We start from the raw sequence: 27,124 nt of genomic DNA on the forward strand, positions 1-27,124 counted from the left end.
AATTTGCAAAGTGAAGTCTATGTTTTTACAATACCAGTGAAATTTACAAAAACACGATGGTGCAGGTAGAGTTGCTTGCGTGTCTGACAAAACATGTCAATACTGCAACAGATCAACAAAATCAGCTTTTAAACACGAGGCGAGTCAATGTGAATCATAACAGTTCATCAGAGGAAGAATTCATTTCGCTTTTTTGTTTTTTTTTCCTCCTTCTTCTCACGTTTTAGTGTGCTGGTTGGTCAGTGGCGGTTCAAATGACCGTGTTCGCTGTGGAAACCAGACAAGAGACCCTGCAGGGGGCTTTTCAAAAGAAGCAAGACACAGCAGAAGGACCCCCCCCCCCCAAAAAAAAAAAAAAAAAAAAAAAAAAAAAAAAAAAAAAAAAAAAAAAAAAAAAAAAAAAAAAAAAAAAAAAAAAAAAAAAAAAAAAAAAAAACCCAACCCCAAACATGTCTGTCGAGATGCCGCTAAGCAAGGCACTAAACCCTGAACAGCAGCGCTGAAGCTGCTGCCTGGCTGCTAGTAAAGAAATGAACAGACGAGAAGCTCTGCGGTGGGAAACAAAGAGTTGCTTGGAAAAGAACATGAATCCCAGCGGCCCCGCTTCCTGAAACAAAAACCCCTCAGACTCGACCTCGTCTGGCAAAAATACAACTGAGATGACACATTTAACACAAAAAAAACAAAAAAAAAGAAGCTCCCTCAAACCTGAAGCGATCTCAGCAATGTGAAAACTGAGGAATGTCACATCTGAATCACTCGAAGGCTTTTCAGACGTGAGAAGAGTTAAAGCATCGTCCTCTCACGGTCAGCTGACAGTCGCAGCGCCGAGTCAAGACTTCCAATCCGTCAAAGTAGTGATTGTAAATGTTAAGGCATGAAATCACCACACGTCTGCACGCACGCACACACACACACACACACACACACACACACATCAGTACACAGCAGTGGGATCTGTAGTTAAAGTCTACTTAACATCTGTCACACCAGTGGAGTGAACAGATTTGTGATTTTCACATTGGTAAATGAAAAGTTGATCAGACGTGGGGACCGACGACAAAATCTCTAACAACCTCGGAGAGTTGCCTTCGTTCACACCTGGAAAAGAGACGCACACACACAAAAAAGAAACTCTTGTAAACAGACTGCAGGGACTTCGATGCAGTTTTAGGGCCACTGTCAGGAAAATCAGTAATCGAGGATTTAATTTGAAGAAACAAAATTATAATGTCCGGAGATAAAAGTTCAAAATTGTGAGAATTTAAAAAAAAAAAAAAAAAAATTTAATTTTAATAAATAATGTTCCACCTATCGTGATGCCGGGACGTGATGTACGAGTCTACAAATAGACTTGTTTTGATGGCTAAAAATAGAAACTCTGCATAAATGCTATGCATTACATGTCATCACATTAACCTAATAACAATGATACTTCTATTAAAACTGCAGGGTTTTTCCAGTGGCCGATATGAAACTCAATACGATCCAGTTATTTTCCACCAGCAACTCATAACCTCTCATGAACTACAGCATTTAGCAGGAGGCGAGTTCCTGTCTTCATCTTAGTGCGATGAATCCATTTGTGCAGTCGTGAAACTGAAATTTAGAAGATCAAAATTCAAAACTGAGATGTGGATTTGGGAATCAAATCAGAAAACAGGAAGGTTCAGTAACTCTCAAGTAAAATGTCACCACCTGAACAGAGTGATCTCGCTGCAGCTGATTGTCATTCAGTCGATCCGCCGTCGTGTCTCATAATGAGCGAAATAAAATATGAACATGAAACATTTCACAAGACATTTCGTACTCCGTGAGTCATTATTGGCTCGCTCCACTTCTGACCAGAAAACAGATCCAGAAAACTGACAGATGAAAATTGACGGTCTGGAAAGCTGCCAAAGAGACAAAATACAGAACGCCCACCAGACATTTCTACACAGAGAAAGCAGAAAGAGGGAAGAGGAATGATTGACTTATGTTCAAACCCTGAAGCCCGGCCACAGAAAACCCTCATGCCTGTTTTTAGGAAGTGGAAATAAAATGTGCTTTGAGGGGGATAATTAACTTCATCTTTAAACTCCACCGGCTACAGACGACAGATTTAAACTGTGTGACAACACGACGGAAGAGCTGGAAGATACAGGAAGCGAAGCTGGGAAGGAAGTATTCTCACTGAGGTTAAAGTGCAGCCTATTGAAGCATTATCAGCGACCAATCTAAGTAACGCTGCTTTTAGTTCGAGATCTTCCAGGCAGTAATTATGCAGAAATCATCCACAACGATAGAGAACGTACTTCGAGCTTGAAATATGACTTCCTGCTTAGAAGTCTGTCGTACGCTGTGCTGCTACTCTTTTGTACAAGGCCTCTAAAATGTTGTGTTTTCTCCATTAGCACATGAAGAATCCACAAAAACTCGTCTTCGGAGGACGTGGAGTACAGGAAGGGCTTGCTGCTCTTTACTGGTGGTATTTGCTGTAACGTCATGAAATTAACTGATTCCTGATGTCAGGAGTTTGAAGTGTTTCTCCTTAATGGTCGATAAAGGAATTGCAGGATGATGAAGTTCCTGCTGCTCGCTCGCTCGTCTCCAACCCAACAAGCAGATTTCCTTCATCCAGTGGGATTCTTCCATCGGCTGAAATCATGAATTGCGTCTGAAACACTGTACCAAAATCCAGCTGTTTTAAAAAATTAAAAATAAAAAAAAAAGGAACTAAAACGGAGCCGACTCATTTGGATCCGTTTAGTTTAAAGGAGCCGTGTGTGCTGTGAGAGCCACAACCAGACCACCGTGGGTATTGGTCAAAAAAGGTCTCGTGATCTGATCTAAGAACAATAAATGATCAAACTATTTTCTAGTGTATGTCATCTGCTGAAATCACCTGGGAATGCAGCTTCTATCTCTCGTGAACAGTGCTTAAAAAAAATCATCACATCTCACTCTAAAATAAAGCAGGAAACACATTATAATAATAATAATAATAATAATAATAATAATAATAATAATAAAACAATCACAAAATAGAGATAGTACAACATCAAAACTGATATATCTCTCTATGTTCATTGTACTTACACAGGAAATAGGAAATAAAGAGAAAAATTCATCTGTTACCGCGACTCCAGTGTTTACCTTTTCACTTAGTGTGTTTGTTTGTTTGTTTGTTTACAACAGGATCCAGGGATTTTTATGGCAACAAAATAAAGTCCGTCCGACTCAGTTCTGAGTCAAAAGATTTCCTCTGTCAGTAGTAAGTTCTGGGTGTGATGAGGATTAGTGTCCGACTTCGGGATCTGTTGTTGAGAGTAGTCTTTGTAGTGAAAAAATATCGGCTTTCCAGATTGTCCAATGAGATCAAAACGTCGCTCTCCAAAATCAGCCAATGGGCTCTCGGCTCCTTCAAAGCATTCGACTGGTGTGCAAAAACCCCACCTTCACGCTAGAAATCCAAGTAAGGTCCAAATGGGGGTGGGAGGGGGGGAATCCACAGTCGTTACACATCTGTCCAGGTCAGGCTCTTCGTTGAAACTAAATGTTGATGTGAAATCAGCTAAAAAAAAAATTTAAAAAAAAATCTAAAATAAATCACCCCACCGGCAAGTTGTGGCTGTTCAGCTGTGTTTCCTCCACCTTCGAGTGAGAGCACACACACGCATGAGCCCTAAAACACTGTCGTTAATCAGTGTTACACACACACACACACACACACACACACACACACACACACACACACACACACACACACACACACACACCACCTTATTGCCTCTGTATTTAGGGAGCTCACTCCCCACAGTATAAAAAGAGAATACTCCTGCACACCGCGTTCACACTTTGCAGCTCACAACACTTTTTCCAGGTGTTTTGCTCGAAGCGCAGGCCTGAGGTCCGCGACCTTTGACCTCTGCGGCCCCTTCCTCCGTGTGCAGGAGTATTCTGTTCCACCCGAACCTGCGCGTCTTTTTTTTTCTTTTTCCCCCTTCCAGAGTGCGGAGGGCTTCGCGGCGCTCGTCGTCTCATCTCATCCTGTTCTGACGCATCAGAGGGACGATGCAGGACGGCGGCCCGGCCTTGGTCAGGAACGGGTGTTTGAGCAGCTCGCTGGCCGAGGCTCTCTGAGCCGGGTCTCGCACCAACATCCTGTCCAGGAAGCCTTTGAGCAGAGGGGAGACCTGGGAGGAGGAGGCGAGAGGGAGGGAGGGCAGATCCAGCAGTCAGGCGTTACTGAAGTTACTGGAGAAGCTTTTATTGCTCAAAAGCACCGAATGAGGAAATCCCGGCGTTGAACACACCAACCGGCCGGCTTCGGTTAAATCGACCGGACTGCAGACTCATAGATTGTGAAACCGTAGAACAATTTTACACAAACGCAAAAGTGTTTCATCAGTTCCCGTTTACTGTCGAGACATACTGGGAAACCTGACTTGTAGTTCAGATCTGTTTTGTCACGTATGACGGTGCAGACTGAAAAATTCCCGCAATTTAAGTACGAGTGTTTGTGTTTTCTAGCTGTGGACCCCTGACCCCTGACCTCTGACCCCTGACCTCGAAAAAAAATCCAATATCTGCAGTCCACGTGAACACGAACCCACAAAATTCACCCAAACAACCTTCACTGTCAGTTTCTAATTAGTTGGAGGACAAACTTCAACGGCGTTATTATTCCTCCGTTGCCACATTATTCTGTCAAAAACGGCTTTATTTTGCTCTTGTGTAAGAGTGTGTTGTCTTTTTGGATTACATAACACCGAGTTAGCGTGGTGGCAGTAGTAACGGGTCGATGACGCCTCTCTAATTGTTATTCAATGCACCCAAAGAAAAGTCAATCAAAGGTCACAGATTACGCAACATTCCTGTCAGCTTGTGTCACTTCTCGACCTCAAGGTGCTGAAATAAAATAATGACCACAATATATACTAACCGCACCCTCACAAACTAGACCAACTGCAGGTTTTTATCACATCGAACTATTCCTGATTTTCGGAGCATTTGTTCGTGTCGTTTTAGCCGTCGGCAACGAGAATTTCTGATGTGTCACCTTGTGCAGGTTCTTCAGTTTGGGAGGCAGGTTGTCTCGAATCATTTTCATGGCTTTGAGCGGCGGCTCGTTGAAGTACGGCGGCTCCCCGTCCACCATTTCTATGACCATGATCCCCAGAGACCAGATGTCCACCTGGAGACAGCGAGGGACGAAGACGGTCAACGAGCGAAGGAGACAAATAACGGTGAGAAAGAAACCGTGAGCGAGCGTTTACCTCCGGCCCGTAAGGCAGTCTGGATATGAGCTCTGGTGCCATCCAGTACGGCGTCCCCACCAGAGACTTCCTCCTCTGCACTTCCTTTGACACCTGAGCACAGAAACCAAAGTCCGACAGCTTCACCTGAGGACAGATTTGGGAAGTGAGGGGGGGGGGGGGGGGGGGAAGAAACACAGGCACCGAGATGTTCAGATTACTTTTCATGGACGGTAGACGACAGAGAACAGTTTTAACATCACATCTGCAAATGAGAGGTTAGAAATACAAAACCCCTCGGGGGACTTTTTCAGTTTCAGCTGTGTAAAGATAAATATCAGATTTGGGTATCTTGAGACACAACTCCCTTCTTCTACTTCAATAGTGGAGTAGTTCAGTTCATTCAAATCTGCCAGCCAGGCAGCACATGAGTCAAGCCTTGCTGCCGGCCACACCTCCTTCTGAGAAAAGCTTGTGTATTACTGAGTATGTAGAAAGAGGACCTGCATGTAATGTTGGCCACAAGGCTGATCGCTGATAACTCAAGAGAGAGAAATGAAACAAACCTGCTGTGAGAAGCGGTGAATGAACACTGACATCGCAACATGTGTCGAGACATCAACATTCGCTTACAGCTTCTCATAAATATAACCCTGATGTTAACACTAACCTGAAGAAATACAACATCTGACCTAATGTTCAGATAAAATCTCCCCCAAATACACCACAGAGCACACAAGTGCATTCAGATAAATACACAGCCACCCTTCTGATGAGAAACCCTCCAGGCTCGGTTGAGTCTGCTTCCCCTCCTCGACCAAACCGCAGGCAGCAACTCAAACTCAGCATCAAAGCATCAAAACATCAAAACACGACACACTCCTGTGAACGCGAGACCACTCATCCTCGTGACATCAAACTACCAACTTTTAAGACGCACCAAGTACAATTTCACTTCAAATTGAATGTCTATTTTCAGATTTATATCTACATGCACATACAAGCTCCTAATTGTATGTGATTTTACCAAACGTTGAATTACTGCACACAGATGATGCTTTATTCCATTTTTCATGCAGTTACCGGTCGTCTTCTGAGACAATCATTAGCAGCAGCACGAGCAACACCAAACAGTGGCTGCAGGTGCTTCATCTGCCTCACGGAGAACAGCAGCGCAGACGAAGCGCTCGAGAGTGTCACTGCGGAGGACTGCCGGGCCGTGTATGCAGCTGGAGGCGAACCGTGAAACCACAGCTTATGAAGACATCAAACCCCAAACACATCAGCTGTCATCAAGGACACCGCGGTTTACACGTTCATCTCGGCATCAAATATGTGACTTGCACATCATGCATGCTGTAGGTGTGAGAGAGTCATGTAAAACTACAGCAGGCTTGCGAATCTACGTGCAAGTTAATCAACTTAATGTCATCATAAAGTCATTTTCCAATATTCAAAGTGTGATTGAAGAAGTGGTGGACAAACTCCGATCTCCCTGAAATGAAATGACAACAGTTGCTACCACGGATCTCCAACATGTTAAAGCCAGGCTAAGATTATCATCACATCTGCAATCTCAAGCCGCATTTCTCTGGTTGACTGTGAACCGGTGGCAAGATGCAGCACACTGCAGTGGAAGTTGCTTATCGTTCAGCAAATCTTTGATTATATGTGATGTAATCGATGTGCTTAATGAAAGCCGTGACGACATTCAGCAGGAGGCTCGTTTCAACTTCTCGCTTTCGTCAAAAAGTAAACAACATCTGACACAGATAGTTGCAGTACTGTGTCATTAATTATTATTATCATTAATTAATAAATGGGCCGAGACTGAAACACTTCAGTCCAAACTTGTGTTGGGAGATATAGGCCATCTATATATGACCATGTACGTGGCTTCCTCCCCCCCCCGTGGAACCACGTTGGTTTCATATTCTGTAGAAAGCAGAAACTTGCTTGTTACCAGGCAGGAAGTGATGTGGCATCTGCCTCACGCCACAGTAGAGATATTCAGTTCCTTTTACTTCCAGCCACTATTCTCTTTTTATTTTTGTAAAAGTGGATTGAAATTGTCTGCAGCTGCAGTCATGTGTGGAGTTTGTCCATCCTGCGAGACAGCAGCTCCATGTCCACCGTGAGTCTTTCTCATGACTCACATTTTGACACATCGCAGCAGTAAAAGTTCAGGTGGAGCTTAAAAACATGAGTAGTCACAGTATAATAGTGTGCTAGTACTGAGACCTGCAATTAGGTCAAGAAAAAAAACATTCAAATGAGGCTTGATAAATGCTATTAGGTGACACCTGGGCTTGTCTGCTTGTTTCTATAAAATATATATATATATATATATATATATACACACACACATACATATCACATCAAAGTGAACTGCCATATTCACCTTGTTTCTGTAAAAACACACACTGACAAAAAAACAACAACAATTAGCTTTAATGACATTTTAATGCCTTTTATAAACTGCTTTTTCCCACCTAAAAGAAGTAAGATGCAGCAGTTGTATTTAGTTATGTTGCTTGAGTGTGGTACATACCCGGCCATCATGAGTGAGGAGGATGGAGTCACTCTTTATATCTCTGTGGATCACACCCTGAGTGTGGAGGACAGACAGCGCCTTCAGGACAGACAGGCACACGGTGGCGATCTGCTCCTCGTTCATCCTGGAAGGAGAAGGACACGGCACACACAGCAATTCAGACTTTCTTCACCTCCTCTGCTTTTTGTGGTTGTATTGGTTCTGATGTTTATCACACTCAAACACAGACCAAGAAAACGCAATAAAAACAAAACCATTTGAACCTTGTGTCTGTGCGGTTCGCAGAGATATGGTCAGACAAAAAAAAAAAATAAACAACAAAAAAAGCCGCATGCATCGAAAACAATCATATAACGCAATCGAAAATGTTGCCTTGGTGAAAAAAAAAAAGAAGTAAAATGACACAGGCCAGAGCAGCACAGCTCTCTGTGCCAAACACATTAGGTAACACTGCCCCCTTATGGACGAAAATAAATAATGGGAGTGACGGATTTAATGATGGAGGAATATAAAAACGGCTTAAACCACATTATACATCGATTTCAAGGGGAATAAAAACTCACATGTCCACACATAATGGACTTAGTTGTGAGGTGCTACATAAATACGATTGATGCGGTTTCTCTCTCCCACCTGGTGTGTGTCACGATGTCCGTGAGAGCTCCTCCCTCCAGAAACTCCATGACGACCCACAGCTCGTCTCCCACCAGGTAGCTGTTGTACATCTCCACGACGTTTTCGTGGTGATAGTCCCGCATGATCACCACCTGTGGTTGCCATGGAAACAAATAGCGAGAGAAAAAAAAAAAAAAAACGACATTGAGTACAGTTGTGTTATTATTTTTACGCTGCCGCTCTGCTCTGCCTGATTACTCATCTGGTGATTCCCCAAAGTTTAAATTCTACCAAGACAATCAGCAAATCAGTGAAAACGGAGCCGTGTTGTCGACCACCTACATAAAAGTTGAACCTTTCATTTTGTCTGATTGCAGCTCTGACTCGTGAGATCCACTCACTGGATCACGATCTCTTACCTCGTTGAAGAGGAGCTCTCTGCGCTGCTGTTTCCTCAGGTCCATCTTCTTCACAGCCACCAGTTTTCCTGTGGTCTTCACCGTAGCGATGCACACGATCCCCGTGGATCCCTCGCCTATCTTGATGTAGTGGTCCAGGTAGGTCCGCGGATCGCCGGGATCGACGACCATCTGGAGAGCCGCTCTGAACTGCTCGTGGGAAACCCTCTGAGGCTCTCTCTGCGGTGAGCGGCCCTGGGTCGGAGCAGCTGACGCCGGGGGCCCGGAGGGCACGGGGGCCCGCGGGGCTGGAACACTGGGGTGAGGAGTGTGAGGGTGCTGGGAGGCCTCGGGGGTCAGGCTCGGGTGGGAGGTGTGATGAGACTGCTGGTGGTTAGCAGGAGGCTTGGAGCCGGAGGAACCTCGTGTGGAGCTGCTGGAGGGGCCGTTCTGAGGGGACGATTCATTTGGTCGAACCGGCTGGAAGAAAGAAACAGGAAATGTCCTCACAAACACATCGTATGCCGCTGAATATTAATACCACATTTATACTGTAGGATTAGATGACTTCAATCCTCCCTCACAGCGTAAATGTATATTGTAATCAATTAGAAAACTGTTCATGAATACCTTTTTTTTTATTTGCCTAAATTATAAAATCAAATACCTGGCAGATCAAGGTGCTTCATCACATTGATGTTAAAATCATATCAAAACCCAATGATGATTTGCAGAACTAGTGGTGATTGAATTAAACGTAGAGATATTAAAGGAACAGTTAACCAAGTATAAATGGTTTGGGAACATTTTTGATTGACTGTATATCAAAAACAGAAAGTCATGCGTGGACCTGAAAGTGCCTCAAACAGCATGAATAGTTTAAATTTTATGAGTGTATATTTCTGTGAAGCACAACATTGTTCCCTTCTTGAACTTGAACTGCATAAGTGTCAACATTACCTCGAATGCATCATTAACAGCTGAAGAGAATCGGGACTAAATCTGATCTTGAGAACAAAGAGCAAGGTGATAGGAGGTATCATTCATCAGCCGGTGGGTTCAGTTTGCACCCGTCTGCATTTTTCTCAAAGCCAATAGTTTTCCCTCGGGGCTGCGGTCTTTTTTTTTTTTTTTTACCTGTCCTGTTGGGCTGCGTCCCCCCTCGCTGTCTGTCCTTGGGTAGGTGTTGAACGGCCGTGTGGTCTGTTGGGCAGTCTTCATCACGCCCTCTGTTATTGGCAGGTTTGGAGTGCGGATGTTGGGCCCCGAGAGGGGCCTCTTGTCTCGGGGAGACTGAGGACTGCCGTCCCTCGCCACGTAGCTGGACTTTGGCCTCGGGTCACTGGGCTGATCCCTGCGCAAAACCTGCTCCTGGAGAGAGAGAGGCAGGGTTCAAGTGAGAGAAAATTCGATACAGCAAACATGCCAGCCCACATACACTCTGTATTTTCAGACTTCAAAACCTTAGCTGCCTTTTTTTTAATTATTATTGTATTTTTTACAGTAAGGATATATCATCATTGTGGGAAAAGCAGTCCACAGGTTTCAGTAGTAAATATACAATTACGAGAGAGAGCCACGTGAATATAAAGGAGCTTATTATCAACAAATATAAAGTTGTGGTTCTGGGTACAGCTTTGGTCTTTACCTGGTCCCGATCACGAGGCTCCCTGTCTCTGTGGGGGGGGGGAGGCGGGCCGGAGTCGGGTCTGTCCCGGTGGGCCCTGCTGGGCTCCTGTCCTCGGGGCTGCTGCTGGGGCCGACCCTGAAGTCCCTCATCTCTCTGGGAAGGACGAACCGCACGCTGACCCTGGCGGGGGTCTCCTCCGCTCTGGTGCTCGTGTCTGTGCCGTTCTCTGAGAATCAGATGGCTTCAAAGATTAATGAGGATAATTGAGCTCTTTGTCTGCTATGAATAAAATCTGTTTCTGTGTCCATCAAATAATTGTAATGTTACATTATCTGAGCAACAAGCTGCTGCTTCAGAAACAAGTACAGAGCCAATACACAATTGTAAATGTACACACCACCAGGACTTTATCACTTCACCTGTCTTGTCTGTCTGGGTATGAGTGGTGTCGGTGGTGAGGATCTCCGTTCTCCTGCCCTCCTCCTCCTCCTCCTGAAGAGCTAGAGTCCCTGCGAGGCTGGATGGGAGGGCTGCCTCGTCGCAGGGAGTTAGAGCGAGTCACAGACATGGTGTCAAACTCATCCAGCAGCCATGTTAGAGAGCCGTCCACTCCCAGCTTGGTGCCACGTACGATGGGCTGAAGATTTTGGACAAAAAACATATTTTTTGGTGACAAGATAAGAGGTCCTAACATACAAAGCTTGTTGGCTCAATCTGCCTCCACGGTGAAACTCATCATCTAGAAATACAAAAAATGGTGAGAACAAACTCTATTTTGGGATTTTCTATGAATTCACAATGTATTTTCCCCAGCTGACTACTTGGTGGTTTGTTTTAATTTTTGCTCATCTCACCTTTCGTGGTTCAACGGTGGTGATGACGGTTGCATCGATGAAGGGTTTGGGCCTTTTGGCTGTGTCTTCGATGAGTGACTGCCATTGTCGTGGCAGCCCAACAAACTTCTGCTCTTGTTCATCAAAGTCTGTGTGTACACGATGCTCAAAATTAGAGGGAGCCGAGATCTGGATACGAGACTTCTTCTTTTTGGTGAACATGATGGCGGCTGAGGCAGCTGCAGCCTCGCATCAGACCTGCAGGGAGGAAGGAGGAGAGAGATGAACGTTAGCAGGAAAAAAGGAAGAAAACATGCAAATGGGAAACTTCCAAGGGGCATGTATGTAAAGTAAGACACACACACACACACACACACACACACACACACACACACACACACACACACACACACACACACACACACACACGGGCCTGCAGATAAACAAAGGCAGCAACATCAGAAAACACTCAATGACCGTCTTCACTTTTTTAAATTCTTTGGAAGAAACTTTTCATGGACGTATGAAGGTAAATTGGTTTCCTAGAGGATGCAATCAATTATTAAATCTAATGAAGCAGCGAGTGACAGTTCAAGAGTTGTTCCCAGGCCTAATACCAACACATACTGCTGGGTGACATTTTCATTTGATGGTTGCGACAGGATTAGGATTCAGGGTGTGGTGCTGTGGGTCCCAACCACAGGAACAGCATTAATAATAATTCTGCGACTCGATGCTCCAAATAACAGCTAGTGATGACGGTGCAATAATCACAGGAACACGTGCAACATCACAGATGTCCCCTCTTAATCAGTGGAATCATTCAAATCCTCTACTGCTGTGGTTGGCTGAAATAAAAAATAAAAAAGCTGCAGATGGTGGAGAGAATGGTCTCGCTGAACCGCTCTGCTTTGTTGGTGCGTATCAAAAGAGGCACTCCCAGTAGTCAAACAGAGGTCTGCAAGCGATCAGTGTGTTAGATGCAGATCCAGGCTAAGAAGCTGACCCGAGGAACTGAGGGGGCAGTTCGGCCTGTTAAATTCAGCCCCTGCTGTCTCTTTGTGTTTTCTACCAAACGGTGTTCCCAACTTTTTTTCCCATTCACTCTGGAAAAGAAAAGAACAAACACCGAGGGGAGTTTAAAAACAAGGCGATGCTGCAGCGATGTGGGGGCAGACGGGATGGAGGGAGGGAGGGAGGGCGAGCTGACTGCGAGGGCGATCTGGGCGGGTTGAAAGTTAGAGGGCATGAGTCATGCTGCTGAGCTTACAGACTGCAGTGTTAATAAAGTCTTTCACAGCAGGAGTGTTTGAAGTCATGCAAGACCCGCCCAGGAACACACAGAGAAGAAGGGAGCTTCACGGCCAAGAAACGCAACGCTGACACGGAGCTTCAGCACAAAACCCTTCTGCAAAAAACCAGGGGGGGGGGGGGAGGGGAAAATTGCAGTACAAGACATAAAATGGTAAACGGTGTCTTAGATGCTGCTACGCTTAGAAATGCAATAGCTGACAAATGCCCAAAAACACAAATCAAGCTGGTTAGGAAGAAAGAAAACACAACTAACATGCACAGGAATAGATTTACTGTAGTATTATTTACTTATAAAATACTCCCAACTGTCATAGTCTTTTAATGACACCACAAAATGAGGATATAAATCACCAGTGTGTCCCAGTAAAGTTTTAAGCTCCAGATGTTGCAATTCCTGTTATCCTCAGAGCTATTTTTGTTTTGTTTTTTCAAATCTGATGTTGATCTGGTGATAATAGCGCCAGCATCCGCAAATTGTCACAGTTATCTAAGCGGAGCTAGTTCAACAATAACATACATGTTCGGTTATTTTCTCTTAAAAACTCCTTTTGTTTCATTAACAAAACTATCTGGTAACAGCACAGTTACAACACTTGGTGATGAATGCCTCTTTTAAACTGGTGACAACAGAAAAGAGGGGTATAAATCACTGCAGAGGCTTATCATTAGTGTTTGGCCGAGACACCGATGCAGTCGATCAGTACGTCTGAGGTGGAGGACACAAGAGAGAAACGAGAGCCTTCAGGAAGGAGGAAGTTAATGATGAGAGTCGAAGGAGGCGGCTGGATGACTTCTGAAAACACCTTCGGAGGATAATAACATAAACCTATCCCGTCATCAGATGGGAACCGACGGATCTGAAAGCACGAGGAGCGTGCAGCGTTGCTGTTCACAGACAGCGGTCTGGCCTTTTTCCTGCGTTTGGAAATATCTCAAACTCGGAGCCAAAAGACGGAGGGTGAAAAACAAGATTTTACTGCCGCTGCGAGGAGCCAAGAAGTGATAAGATTTGCGTGTAACGAAGGCCTGAACGGCAAAAAAACCCCAAAATGACGGAGCTGTGAGCTCGAAGATGTTGTTTGATTTGAGAGAGAACTCGATTCACCGGGTGACTTGACTGTCGCATGAACGAACACCGACGGGTTTACGTGTCACGACATGTTATGTTCGTGCAATCAGTCACTCAATGGGCAGGAAGTGTCAGGAAATAATAAGAAAGTGGAGTCGGTGATTCAACTCGTTTAAATATGACAAAGTTAACACGCAGGAGTTGAAGTCGAGTTTTCATTTACTATGTTGTGCTTGAATGAGATTTCAAAACCTCGACGACACACCCCACCCCTTTCAAAATCATGTAAATACCAAAAAAAAACACTGCTCTAGTATCAAAAGAGTTTTGTACTGGCAGACAGGTGTTGAAGGAACAGGTGAGCTCCAGGCGTTACAGACAGGGAGAGTGATCGCTGTAGCAGGTGTCCAACCAACCCAGACAGCCCCGGTGGGGCTCAGCTGACCGCATCACTCTCCACTACCCCCCACACCATGAAACTGGATCTCTGAGTGACACCGACGGGTAACAGCTAACGTATGGATAGCTGAGCTGGGTGCTGCTCACACCGTTAGTATCTACTAGTATTCAATCTGTCCAAATATAACGCAGCTTATTCAGATAAAAATAGTTTTATTTTGAAAAACTTTGTGATTGATTTATGTGGTTTTTTTTTTTTTGGTACCAGCTACCAAGTTTCTGACATCACCGTGTCCTTCATTAAAATTTCACAGCAATATTACCAACAAAAAAAAAAGCCGTGGATCTTGTAAGTCATTACGGAACATATCTGTGATAATATAAGCCCACAAAAAAACAAACCACTCAAAAATATAAGTGTGCTCACTGATCAAAGGTACAAATTATGCGTTGCAAAAGGAATATGGCTTCTTACACTAACTGAGGCTCCACTGCTGCACCCCCCCACCCCCACCCCCACACACACACTCAAACACTGGTAATTGTCTCACACACACAGTAAACCAGATGCTATAAAAGGACCTCAGAGCAACACAAGCACACCCTTCCCTAGCACAACAATCACTGTAGTTATAGCGTCCCTGTGTTTTTTTCCTTCCTCCCTCCCAAACATAATCCACCTCTCATCATCATCATCATCATCATCTCCCACCCCGAATCTCTTTCTCCCTCTACTCCCCTCAGTCGGTCTCTCTGCTCCCCCTTTTTCTTCCCCCCCCCCCCTTTTAATAGTTTCCCACCCTCCTCCCACATTTCCCCTTCTTCCTTCTGAATCCAACCTCGCTCTCTCTCATGTATGCCTGGCTGAACAGTGAGAAAGCCTGTCTGGTCAGTGGGCCCGAGCCAGCCTGATGAGCTCTAGATGAAGCTGCTGTCCTTTGGCCTCATTCAAGTATTGTACATGGGTGGTCTTGCACTCTGAAGGACACTGTCACTCAGTGTTAATGATAGGCGCTGCACTATGGAGGATTGGAGCTGGATCCAAATATACACAGCACAACAGGGATTTGTTTCGGAAACACTTTTACTATTTGGTGCATTTTTTATTTTAGTTTTTTGGTATGTTACTGATAAAGCTGTAAATTATATTGAATAACGACCGGATGAGTTAACGTTTCGTATGCCCGCCTCCCTGTCGTGTCCAGGTGTGCGTCGTATCCGTGTCCTTCTCTCTATCACTTCCTCTCTCGCTCACTTTGTTCAGGCCGGTCGGATAAATGAGGTTTATTTGTTGGCATCACTGATGGGAATCAGTGCTTTGTGTTCTGCAGTTGCAGCAAAACAGATGGCGTCACAGTATGCACCGAAGAAGATTATAAGAAGCCTATTAAAGAACTTACTTATTTCCATTCATCATAGTGCAGCTTATAAAAACACACTAACGAATATAAACCCCCAAAAATGATCTGACTTACTTTAATCCATTAACACGAAATGAGAGTTTTTGAGTGCTTATTCAAAATGAGCAAAATGTTTGTTCTCTTCAAAACACGGTTTGATACCATCTGTTTTAACATTAAAGATGCTTCAAATAAAACTGGGATTGAAGGGTTTTTTTAAGTACATAACATGAATGTCATCTTTGAAAATTCAGTTTGAGCCAAAACACACAACTGAATAATTTCCGATTTTATTCTCTAATGGCTCGTGTCTGTGGCTCTATTGCGGCATACTTCACATAACTGCCTTCCTAAGAAGACACTAACAACACTCAGGGGTTAAGAAGGTCAACGTAAACCAACTTCAAAAAGCCTAAATAAATTCAGAAATGGCCTGGAGAATTTTATTAGCTTAATTTTGAGGTCAATAAACTCCTGTAATAGCTTGTTAGTATGTAGTTGATTGATTACAAAATATGCAGAGGAATATTAAATGAGACCATTTAGGGCTTTGTTGAGCACATATAAAAACTAATATTTAGAAATGCCTTTATTGCAAGTACTGATGTTTGAAAGCGTAACATGAGCTGAATATTAATGCTGAACTGAAGTATTCTGAATATTTTCATTCAGTTACCACAACTTTGAAGGCGGTTTTAAGTTTTGCTGACCAGGTTACTTATCTAATGCAAAACACCGACCTTTTTGGACCTTGGAAATACATTTATTTATTTACATATAGGCCGCAATAACAGAGAAACTGTGAAATTTTGCAGCCGTCCACATGTCCAGAATTGAGGTATTGAATAGTTTCCAAATGTCGGCCAAAGAAACTAGTTCGACGACGCAAAGTCACCAGCCAAGAACAAAAAATACCAGCCGGCAATTTCTCACGCTATTGTTGACCAAAAGGTAGAACAGAGACACTAATCTAAAAAGCGATATGCCATAAAACAGACCATAGTACTCTCGCTGCGGAGCTTCTTGCTGGTGCTGAATCAGGGTTGATAATTAATAGCCTGTTCTCTCACTTTTGCAAACATACACAGGACAGCGCTTCTCGCCCAGCGTTTTCCCAGATCACTAACTGTGACCTTGGAGCTACTGACTGCTCGAACCACCGTCAGCCTGTTCACAACGCTGTGTGACGACAGTCTGAGTTGAAATATTACACAGTAATAATATATACGAATATTATACTCTCCTTTACAGTGGCTACGATTAAATGTCTGCATATAGTATAATACAGTCGGATAGTTCTCCCTGAAGTCTGGTGTTGAATCACAACACTGATGACAACTGCTCCTCTCCTGTGATATTCATAATGACAACTTTAATAACAAAATTATATCAAATTCCATCAATCGCTAATCAGATTGATTTAGAATGAAAAAAAAACTCTAAGTAGCTTAAAGTTACCCAATAAGATTAATATATACAAGAATAAAACCTAGACGGTTAATCAAGGACAAACAGGATCAGACTTCAGTGTGTTTTGCTCAGTTGGCATTATAAAAATAATCCATCAGAAAATGATGTCTGTGCGTACCTCAAACAAGAAACACCAAACTACTTCCTTTGATCAAATACCATGAAACGAACTCAACAAACCTCTGAAACATAACGAGGCCGACAATCCAGCTCCCTAATCAGTTTTAACACAAGGACAGAAGGAAACAACGACTTGTTCTCATCTCCGTGTGTCACCGACACTTGTGCAAGCGAAGACAGATGCTCCTGGGTGGAGGAGTCCAGCAGCTGTCTGGACAGTCACACATATGAGCGGTCAGGAACAGGTTTGAATGGCGATACTCAGTAAGAGGGGGGGGGAGGAGGGAGGAAGAGGAGGGAGGGAGGATGGTTAAAGGAGACAGTCTCGGTCCCCAGCAGCTCCAACAGAAACCATCTCTCTCCCTCGCTGCTTGGTTTCTCCCTCCCTCCCCTCCCTCCCTCCCCCCTCCTCTCACACTATGCAAACAATAAAGTTATTATGCTGTTTTTTTCTTTTTTTTTCTGACTCAGTTAATCTCATGCAACGAGATTATTTTAAACAACAGACTTCTCGTTGTGGCCCCGATTAACTTTCCTCTCGGTCACAGCGACGCAGCACGAACCGGAGAAGTTGGGATGTAAATTTTTTTTTTTTTAAATAAATAAAAAAAACCGTCCAAACTCTTTAAACACACGATGAAACTCGGGAGTTAAAAAAACAACAACAACAAAAAAAACCACCAACAGCGACGCACTCGTGTACGAAAGTTATTGTTCGGGAAATACTCACTTTTGTTTGTTTGTTTTTGTTTGTAACCAGAAATACTCCTTTAGCCAGCAGCAACGCACACTATCCACCTGATCTCATGTCGGAAACGCAGCTGAGGAGGATGAGGAGGAGGAGGAGGAGGAGGAAGAGGGGTGAAACGCAGGCTCCCTGCAGCAACAAAAGTTGTTTCCGCGGAGAAATCAAACTCGGCTCCACCGTCGGTACGTCTCCGGGAGAAAAATAAACATCCGGCAAACCGTAACCGACACACACACACACACACAAAACAACAACAACAACCAACAACAACAACAGCCCCGGAGATGAGGACAGAAAAAGTGGTGTAGCTTTGGGCTGTGAACACAAAGTGTGTCGCATTCCTATGGTTTCAGCAAAACGCGGCCCAGTATCATGACGTCACAGAGAGAGAGAGAGAGAGAGAAAGAGAGAGAGAGAGAGAGAGAGAGAGGGAGGGAGTAAGAGGGAGATTAGCACGAGTTAGCACGGGTCTATGAACAACGCTATGTCCAGTCACACAGAGGTCATAAATAAAAGGCTTTCCTCTCCTCCACTCTCCCTTCAGACCGTGTTTTCACAGGTGTTGAGGTACCTGCGCTGTCACGTGACCCTTCCGCGACTATTTTCACTCCCAATTACTCTTCGTGACTAAAATGAACCAGCGTGTGAAATGAAAATCAAAAACCTAGAGGTGTTTAGTTAACGGCATAGAAAAGTAGAAAACGAAAACAAACTTTGGGCATTTTTGATATAAAAGTTTAAAAAAAAAAAAAGTTTAAATAGTTTGACCAACTGCTGATTTGTTTTTAGCTTTTAGATCTGGTTGAAGTTGATCTGCAGATAAATAAAAAACTAAACAGACCAACCCTTACTTAGGTGTTGGCTGATATAGCAAATAAATATATATATATATATATATATTTCAGGGAATTCCTGCAACAATTACTCTTGACAAAATGACACAACACTTAAAAATATATTCATGAATAATTTCAAGAGCACACAATTACATTAAAATAAGAGCTATATATGTCAGCAAAAAAAAAAACTAACACTTATGGACAAAAGAGTCTCTCCTAGTGACTCAAATCTGAGAAAATTCTTCCTTGAAGTTTTTTAAGAATTTCCCCTTGAAGTTAAATATAGACCCTGTCAAGATAAGAGATATTCACAAAGCATCTTATCCCTTAAAGAAGGATTTTGAGAAGCGTAAGAATCTCTTAAGCAGAGCAGAAAATGGCAGAAAGACCAAGAGGTTGGAGAAATATTCATCAAACCCTGACCTGCTACAGATTAGGTCATGGAGGAACGACGTTTGTAATCAATATTATTAGAAACGCCCTCAACGCTACCAAATGAAAGTGATCACAGCCCCAAGATATTTAGCAACTGGAAAAAAAAAATGCAACTGTGCAGCAGTGACGACTTCGAGTCTGCCGTCATGGTGATTTATTTTTTATCATATTAAACATCATATTATCACAAACAATAAGATCTGGCACCCTCCTAACATACCTTACTGCTTCAGTAATGAATAACACACAAAAAGGTCCAAATGCAGATTAGCAATTAAATGGTAGGAATGATAAGACATTTATTCTAATCTTTTGATTCGTGATTTAGATTAATGAAGAGCCTGTTGTTTTATCTTTTAAATTAATGTATTTTTCACTCGACAACATGACTCACTTTGGCAGAACAGCCGCTGACAGTATGGCTCAAATTAGAGCTATTCATAGTGGTCTGATCAAGACAGGCTGCTGTGAAATATCATGTCTGCCTGCCAAACAGATCCATCAACCAAACTGAGGCTGAATGACAAAACACATTATCATACATGTAACAAAACTGTAGGCAACACCTGCCAAAGAATGAAGTGAGCACTTGTTTTAATGAAATAGAAATATTTTGGACCGTGTCCCACTTTGACTTTGGTGCCATGAGTGCCGTCAATCTAATTCAATAGAGGAATACCTAAAATACTCTAAGTTGACCAACTGAGAATGATTACATGACTTTTTCTTCAACATATTATATTGTGAGTGGTATTTATGGATGTCTTGTAGTCGTATACAAAACTAACATTACAAACACCGCAGAGGTTACTGGAGTCTCATGTGAGGAACTTACTGAATGAATGAATCTGCTGCTTCAACATCTTTTGACGACACTTTCGTCCCACGTCCGGCAAATTCAGCATCTAATCATACATTAGAAGACGTGCGATCACCAGCAGGAGTTTCCTATCAAAGCCGGCGTGAGAGCTACGAAACGCGTCTTACCCGAAAGACAATGTCCACCTCCATCAGGAAAAGGCCTGTTGACATTCCTTTGAGGGTAAAAATACAGCAGGAACTGGTCCACTAGACGTATCAGAGCCAGAAACACACAAACCTGCCAATCCCGAGACCCGAGTTCAAACAAAGCACGCAGTGTTGCGGCCAATCAGGGCCGACTTCCAGACGCAGGTTGTGGAATGTGGAAAGGTCAATGATAAAGATGGCAGAGACCCCGTCGGTCGCCTCACGCATATCTCAGCGAATACACGTGAGCTACTTTGACCGTGAACACAACCGCCGGGATCGTTTTTCTAGCTTTTGCACCTACAGAAATATTTTTGTCTAGTTTACTGGGTGGAGTTCAGGAGCTTCCTACAGGGTCAAGGATCACTGCAACACGCATGATTTGAAGGCATCATGGGAAAAGTGTGCATAGAAATTCAGGGCCGCGTTTCCTGCAGCTGTTACAGTGTGTGTGCAGACGACAGCCCATAACTCCGAGGCGGTGATGCAAATTCAACATTATCCGCTAGAAAAGAAGTCTGAGTAGTGTATATATACACGAGTGGTTAATCCCTGCATTAATTGTGAACCTCCGATGTTTAACACGTAAAGCAGTTGGGCAGTTGAGAGCTGCAGGATTTTAAGCGCAGCTCCAGCTTCAAACACAAATAATCAAATGAAGCAACGATATTTCCTGGTCTGCTGCCCACTCGTTACGTGACGCGCTGCCTCGGGAACGTTGTGGTAAAATCATGTTGCTTTTGAATGTGCTCACAGTCTTTTAGGTTGATTCTGAAATATTAAATTAAGATCAGCAGATATATATATATATATATATATATATATATATATATATATATATATATATATAAAAATGATGTGAGCTGAACAGTACATTGACTTGTGTTTAACTCCATTAATTGTGACCAAGCTATCCTCATCATAACCTGCTACCGATAAGACGCTTAATGTCAAACATCAAAACATGCTGTGAAACATGTGATTCACAGCAGCACCGTCATTACATAATGAGGGCGTGCTGTCAAAAACAGACAGTGAGGTAATGCTGCTGTGGTGATCACATCCATCTGCCGTCTCCGTCGTGAGTCCGGTCACCATCTGAATCTCCCCTCTCATCAGCGAGGTCATCCCATCTGACAATTATGGTCAATAACGGTTCTGCCAAATACCAGTTTAGTGTTTGTTGTTTCGACTCAAAATCCAGGAACGGTTAGAAACTGCGATCAGAATAAGATGCTGTTAAATATCTCTATAACGTTATCCAGTTCCTCTGGGAATCTTAATTGTTGTTTTTAAATTTGTTTGATTTTCTTTTGCAGTAGAGTGTATTTAAACTACACCTATATGATAGGTGATATAGTTATATGCAATCACTTCCTTACAAAATAGCTGTAAATATAGTAAGTGCATGTCTTTTTTTAATTTTCTGAACTTAAAGAACCATGAATTTAAAGTGGCAAAAAAAATACCTGATTCATAAAAGTCATAAAAATAAGTAATTCAAATAGTATTTAAACAATATCCACTCAACATATTAGATGCACAAAAATGAAGTGCAATCTGGTACAACTCTAAGTGTATATAAAACTCATGTAAATTTGGTAGCCTTATAGTCTCATGATAAGACCACAAATCCCACAAAACCCGTCACTTTCTGCTTTCTGTTTTGCAGATGAGATGAGAGGTGGAGGAGCTTTGGAGTAAATGTGGAGTAATTTTTAATTTGTGCCATAATGTGCCTTTAAGGTCACAATACTGCAGGCCCAGGATTGGTTAAATTTGCATTGACAACACCTCAGAAATCCCTTTCCTTCCTAATTTATTTAATGTTATTCATCTTAAAAAAAATTGGCTAGCAACAGTGAAACGCTTAATGATACTGGATCCAATTCAGGATCCTGAGAAAGAATCTACAGACTGCCTATGTCATCTAGATTATTCCAGCAATATGGGAATGGAAAAAAAAAAAAAAAAGGTAAACACAAAAGCAGGTTTTGCCCTCTTGTTTCCGCTGCCACTATAACATACCGCCATTCACTACTGCAACACCAGTACTACCGAGGTGAAGTGCAGCTCCCGTCCAGAAGTCTCTCTGCATTGTTTGTGATTGTGAAACCTCCGTATAGGCTGGAACCTGCAGGCTCATGCTTGATTTTTCAGTCTGAAAATGAAAACAACTACATGAGCAAACACAGAACAAAATTCCCCTCTGTTCCTCACACTGGGATATTTTATGTTGAATATTTGTATCTATAAAATGTCCGCCACAATTTTATACAGACCAGAGCGACGTCTCTATAGTTTTGTCCAACTAACAGTCAATACTCTTAATTTACAGTAATGTGAATAAAATATAAGAATCTCTAAAGCAACTTTCATGTTTTGTCTTCAGCCTTGCAAACTGCGGCTGAGAATGCAGTTCAGGACACAAGCAAAACAAGAGGTAAGTATAACCTCGTGTTAATAATTAAACACCTTCATGAAAAGTACAGGAATCTTAGCATTGACATTTTTCTGTTTAAGGGAACGTCTACCTGCAAGTTAAAAATACCCGTTAAGCCTCTCCTTTACATACATACGACCCGGTTACCTAAAATAACCAACAAATTATTTACATGACTCCAGAATAAAAGCAGGAGGGAAGTATGATGGACTTGGTGTTGTGGGGTTTAGCATGTTGATTAACCTGTTTAAAATTAATGGATAAACTGGACTGTAAATGGCTGAATATCAACAGATTCATGAGATTTCACAAACAAAAATACAAAAAGATAAAACATATTTCACCTTTCCGTTTGTTTGAGCAAGAACTACATATCAGAATCTTATGATTCTTTTGCAGTAGTTTTTTTAATCGTATAAAACGTTGGTCTAATGCCCGAACTTGATGGTTGAAAGTAAGTGTCATAAATAAGCCTGTTATTGTTATGAAACAGATTTTTTTTCTTGCCTCTGTTCCTGAGCACCCAGAGGGCTGTGTTGATGTTGGCGGCTGCACTCATTCCAGAGAGGATTTTTTTTTTTTTTTTCCTCTCTCAGGCAATAAGCCGGCGTTTTCTCCCTGTTACAGAGGGAATCATAACATCGGGATCTGACAAGACCCTCAGCGTGTTATTTCTTTTCCCCCGTATGCTTTCTCTTCCCCACCCATGGCTTCCAGTTCAGTTTGATCCTCCTTACACTTGCATGCCACAGGATCATTTTAATTATGTGTAAGTGTAGCTGTTTTTCATTAATATATCTTGTTTCTGCAGATAGATGATATCTCAATAAATATATATTTAATTAACCATTTTGACAAAAGATGAACAATGAAAAGGGGGGGGGGGAATAATCAAGGAATACACCAGAAATGAATAAAAAAAACAACAACAACACAACTGTGAAAAGTCCATTCACACAAAATTCTTCTTGCTCTCTTCTCAAAAAGTCTTACAATTATTACAACTATTATAGTTGCACAGAACACATTTGTTTATACTATGCACATTTGCATTAGTACACATTTTTGGGACTTCTTTATGGTAATATTATGTTTAAATTTGACCATCTTGTCTTTTGTGTTACTTGTATTTTTCTTACTCACAGATTCCTTCTATGTAAAAACTTACTTGGCTATAAATCTCATTTTTCAGTTGATATATGGTGAAGTCGGGGCTTTTTTTCCCCTTGCGGTGCTCCACTGCTGAGTTTCCTCTACAGATCTGGTTGTTTGGCTCTTCAGGCTTAAGCTGAATGTGTCTCCCGGTGTCTAACCTCCCCCCTTCACTCTCTGTACTCCCCAGAAACACTCACACCTACCTGCACACACACACTTTCCTCTCGGCTTTCTCTCTCATTTCCCTCTCACATGTCCAACACCCCTTTGTTTTTCAAGCCAATGCCATGTTTTTCTGTGAAACCTGATACCAGGAAATATATGTTCATGTTTCCAACTTGCTCATCCACAACAGCATAAATGTAAGGACACACGACAGACAGATGAAAACGGTGGGAGAAGGTAATTACTACTGCGAGTTTAAATACAAGTCAGGTCCAAAATAAATCCTTCACTTGATAAAAACTCAGAAATTAAATGTACAGCTCATCTGTACAGCAGCCCAGCAGTACTAGGCTTTCTGAAGCTGTACTTGGCAGCTATTAATTTTTTTAAACAAATGAAATACTGAAAAACTGGATCTCTGAGGTGTCTACAACCAACTCTTATTTGTAAGTGTCTCCAGCCCGAAGTCAAATGTAATTTTACAAACCTTCAGCTGCATCTTTCTGCTCTTTGAGTTTTTGTTTTGGGAATAAACCTCATCTCGTCCTTCACTCTGACCGCACCAGAAAATTGCATTATTTTCCAACATCATCGGTTTCACGCTTGATAATAAATTACCACACACGACTCCCGGCCTCTTTTTTTTTTTTTTTTGCTTCTAGCTGTCACCTTGTAGGTCTATGTGAAAGCCGTTTCGAGTTCACAGAAGATGCCTGAACAGCAGCTGTGTTTGTCTCTTTCTCTCCCTGAGGGACCCCCAGGTCATCTCCCATCAAAGAAACGACAACATCTCTGCTGCCCTCAGCTCCGCCCCCTGCTGGACGCGTCCGTCAACAGTCATCTACAGTTCCTGCTGTCTCCACCTTTAAGGCTCGTGATCCGCCACGAACACCACCCCTCCTCCCAACCCGGGTTTCCCGAAATGAGCTGATAATCCAGAACAAACCCCCCCACCCCCCTCACCCACATCTACGACGCAGGCTACCTTCAAACTGAATCGACTCAAAAGTGCTGCGGTTCTCCTTTTTTCTGAATTTGAACACTGCAAATGTAAAACAGAAAACAAATACGGTGGCATGTAGTGAATGGTTGAACACATAAATAACTCGTACTTCCTCCTACATAACTCAAAAAGATAAGGTCTTAACAAAACTCCAATTCCTCATTCAGTTCATCGTCAGCGTTTTTGTACTTTGGTCGTTCACGCATGTTACACAAACCTGAATTGAGTGGACATCAGCCAAGATTTTAATTTTATAAATACCATAAATTGTATTATGTAGGAGCTGCATCTAATAAAAACCTGCCAGCAACAGGTGTCATTTCAACCACTGAAGTGGATGGTTGTCTAAAATTGTCTCTTAACGTTTCTACACTGAAGAAAGAAAACAAATGCAACTCTTGCGTAATGACTGTTGTTTTTTGTATATATATATTTTTTTTTTGCAAAAAAATGACAGGAAATTAAGAAGAGAACGACGCAGCAAAGTTCACCAACTGGACTCTACCCAGAGTTTTGGTTGTTGTCTGAGCTTTGGCACATAATCCAGGGGAAATGATTTTGAAATCGTAAAACCGAGCGCGGTTTAAAGTCTATACATCTCTTATCCGGCAGGTAGGCCGACAAGCTTACCGAGTGAATATAAATCAGATCAAAAGTTCAGTGTCAGCTAAACTTTTAGGACCTGAACCACAGTCTCTTCTGAGCTGAAATTAATTTCTTAAGGAGATGCTTTATTGCTGAAAAATTGAAAAAGCCTTTTTTTTTTTTTTAGGTTTGTTCTGCAGCCTCCGAGCAGACTGAGGCCTCCTAAGAACACGTTGCTATGATGTCCTCGTTGCTATGATGTCCTCGGTACACTGTGATGTGTGAACAAACAGCCCCCCCTCATTTACATATTATAACGTATATTATTAACAATGCTGTACACGTGACCATCACTGAACTCGATTCTGTTGAATCAAACATCTGGTCTGAATATATTTAGAGAGGCGGCGTGTTTAAGCTGCCAGCCTTGTTTGTTTGGCAGCTCGCTTTTTTACACGGGAGACAAGCGGTTTCCATGACTACCACCGAGCAACAGAGGATGCTTCGCGGGACTGCGGTGGGACACCAGGATTTAGAGATGATCATTTACACAGTTTAATAGGTCAATCACTCACTCTGCTGATATTTCAATAGGACGGTATCCAAGGGCAACCAGCTCATTGTCAGCAGGAGGAATTTGTCACCGGTGAAATCTACCGACACCTCCCGGAGGTTTCTTAACCTGACCCCGCCCCCAACACACACACACACACACACACACACACACACACACACACACACACACCCTGAATGGAGGTGTTTGGGTGTAGGGTGTGCAGGCTGGAGGGGGGTGGGAGCTGACCCCTCCTGGTCCAGCTGTGGCATCCCGGGAATGTGAGGCCTTGCCGGGCATGATCTCTTAGTCCCTGCTGACACCGACTACATGTCCCACTTCACTGCAAACACACGAGAGTCTCAGGCTGCAAGGCTCCAGGACAATGTCGTCATCACACACACACACACACACACACACACACACACACACACACACACACAGGTTGTTGTTTGTTGTGGTCTCCTTCCCGCGGTGGCTAACGTTAGCCGCCGGACGCGCCAACAAGCTAAGCGCGCTCATAACTTGAGTTCTTAAAACCAGACGTTACTTTTTACTCACCGGGAGGAAGTCCGAGGAAAACGTTTTGGTGACGGGCTTTCCAGAGATCAGAAGAGCAGGAGCGGGGCTAACTTTTGGCCAAACTGTGATACATCTAGCCGAAGTCTCACTTTCCCGACGCCATGTTGAAACGCGTGGGGGAGGGGGGGGGGGGGTGGAGCGAGCAATAGTACATCCGGGACACTGCAGGGAAGCAACCATGGAAACCGAATCCAGGGCCTCATTAATATTCATGAGTTTGTTATTTGACTTTAGGCTTGTTTACACAAACAGATCCTGTTGTTGTTGTTTTTTTATGGACAAAAACAAAACTTTCATTGGCTTTTGGAGGTTGTGACATTTACCAGAAGGTGTGATAGCCGACGTTTTAAATCGATTTTTTATTTTTTATTTTAATGTAGGCTTTGACCCCGGTATGACCCCGTCCATCAGGAGGCCCTGTTCAAGACAGTCTGTATACGTCACCTTTGATTATTTATTCATTGTATTATATAATTATTATCATTTACACACACATGTGACACAAATATCAGTAAATTAATAATTGTGGCCTCTATTGTTTATTTGCCATCCCACTGTGCCTAAGA

General features: G+C 42.8%; 1 protein-coding gene across 1 annotated transcript; it reads right to left on the reverse strand.

Moving 5' to 3' along the window:
• Window positions 1–1,285: 1,285 nt before the first annotated feature.
• pak4 (p21 protein (Cdc42/Rac)-activated kinase 4) lies at window positions 1,286–26,663 on the reverse strand. Its single transcript, XM_069718296.1, has 11 exons — window positions 26,538–26,663; window positions 11,292–11,528; window positions 10,857–11,074; window positions 10,456–10,663; window positions 9,945–10,178; window positions 8,829–9,287; window positions 8,428–8,561; window positions 7,792–7,918; window positions 5,262–5,387; window positions 5,045–5,179; window positions 1,286–4,178 (listed from the first exon to the last, which is right to left on the reverse strand). Exons 2-11 carry the CDS (start codon window positions 11,490–11,492, stop codon window positions 4,023–4,025), a joined length of 1,998 nt encoding a protein of 665 aa, XP_069574397.1. The 5' UTR covers window positions 11,493–11,528; window positions 26,538–26,663; the 3' UTR covers window positions 1,286–4,022.
• Between the last annotated feature and the right edge of the window lie 461 nt (window positions 26,664–27,124).

The sequence above is a fragment of the Brachyistius frenatus genome, unplaced genomic scaffold, assembly GCF_029030835.1.
Source record: "Brachyistius frenatus isolate BFR_SWC_R1_liver_20210118 unplaced genomic scaffold, ASM2903083v1 Contig_189, whole genome shotgun sequence".
NCBI lineage: Eukaryota > Metazoa > Chordata > Actinopteri > Embiotocidae > Brachyistius > Brachyistius frenatus.

Coding starts and splice junctions, on each gene's coding strand:
- pak4 (XM_069718296.1), bottom strand. CDS start 11,492: ATGTTCACCAAAAAGAAGAAGTCTCGTATCCAGATCTCGGCTCCCTCT. Junction 11,075..11,291: donor CCACCGTTGAACCACGAAAG/GTGAGATGAGCA, acceptor CAAAATCTTCAG/CCCATCGTACGTGGCACCAA. Junction 5,180..5,261: donor GACTGCCTTACGGGCCGGAG/GTAAACGCTCGC, acceptor CGCTGTCTCCAG/GTGGACATCTGGTCTCTGGG.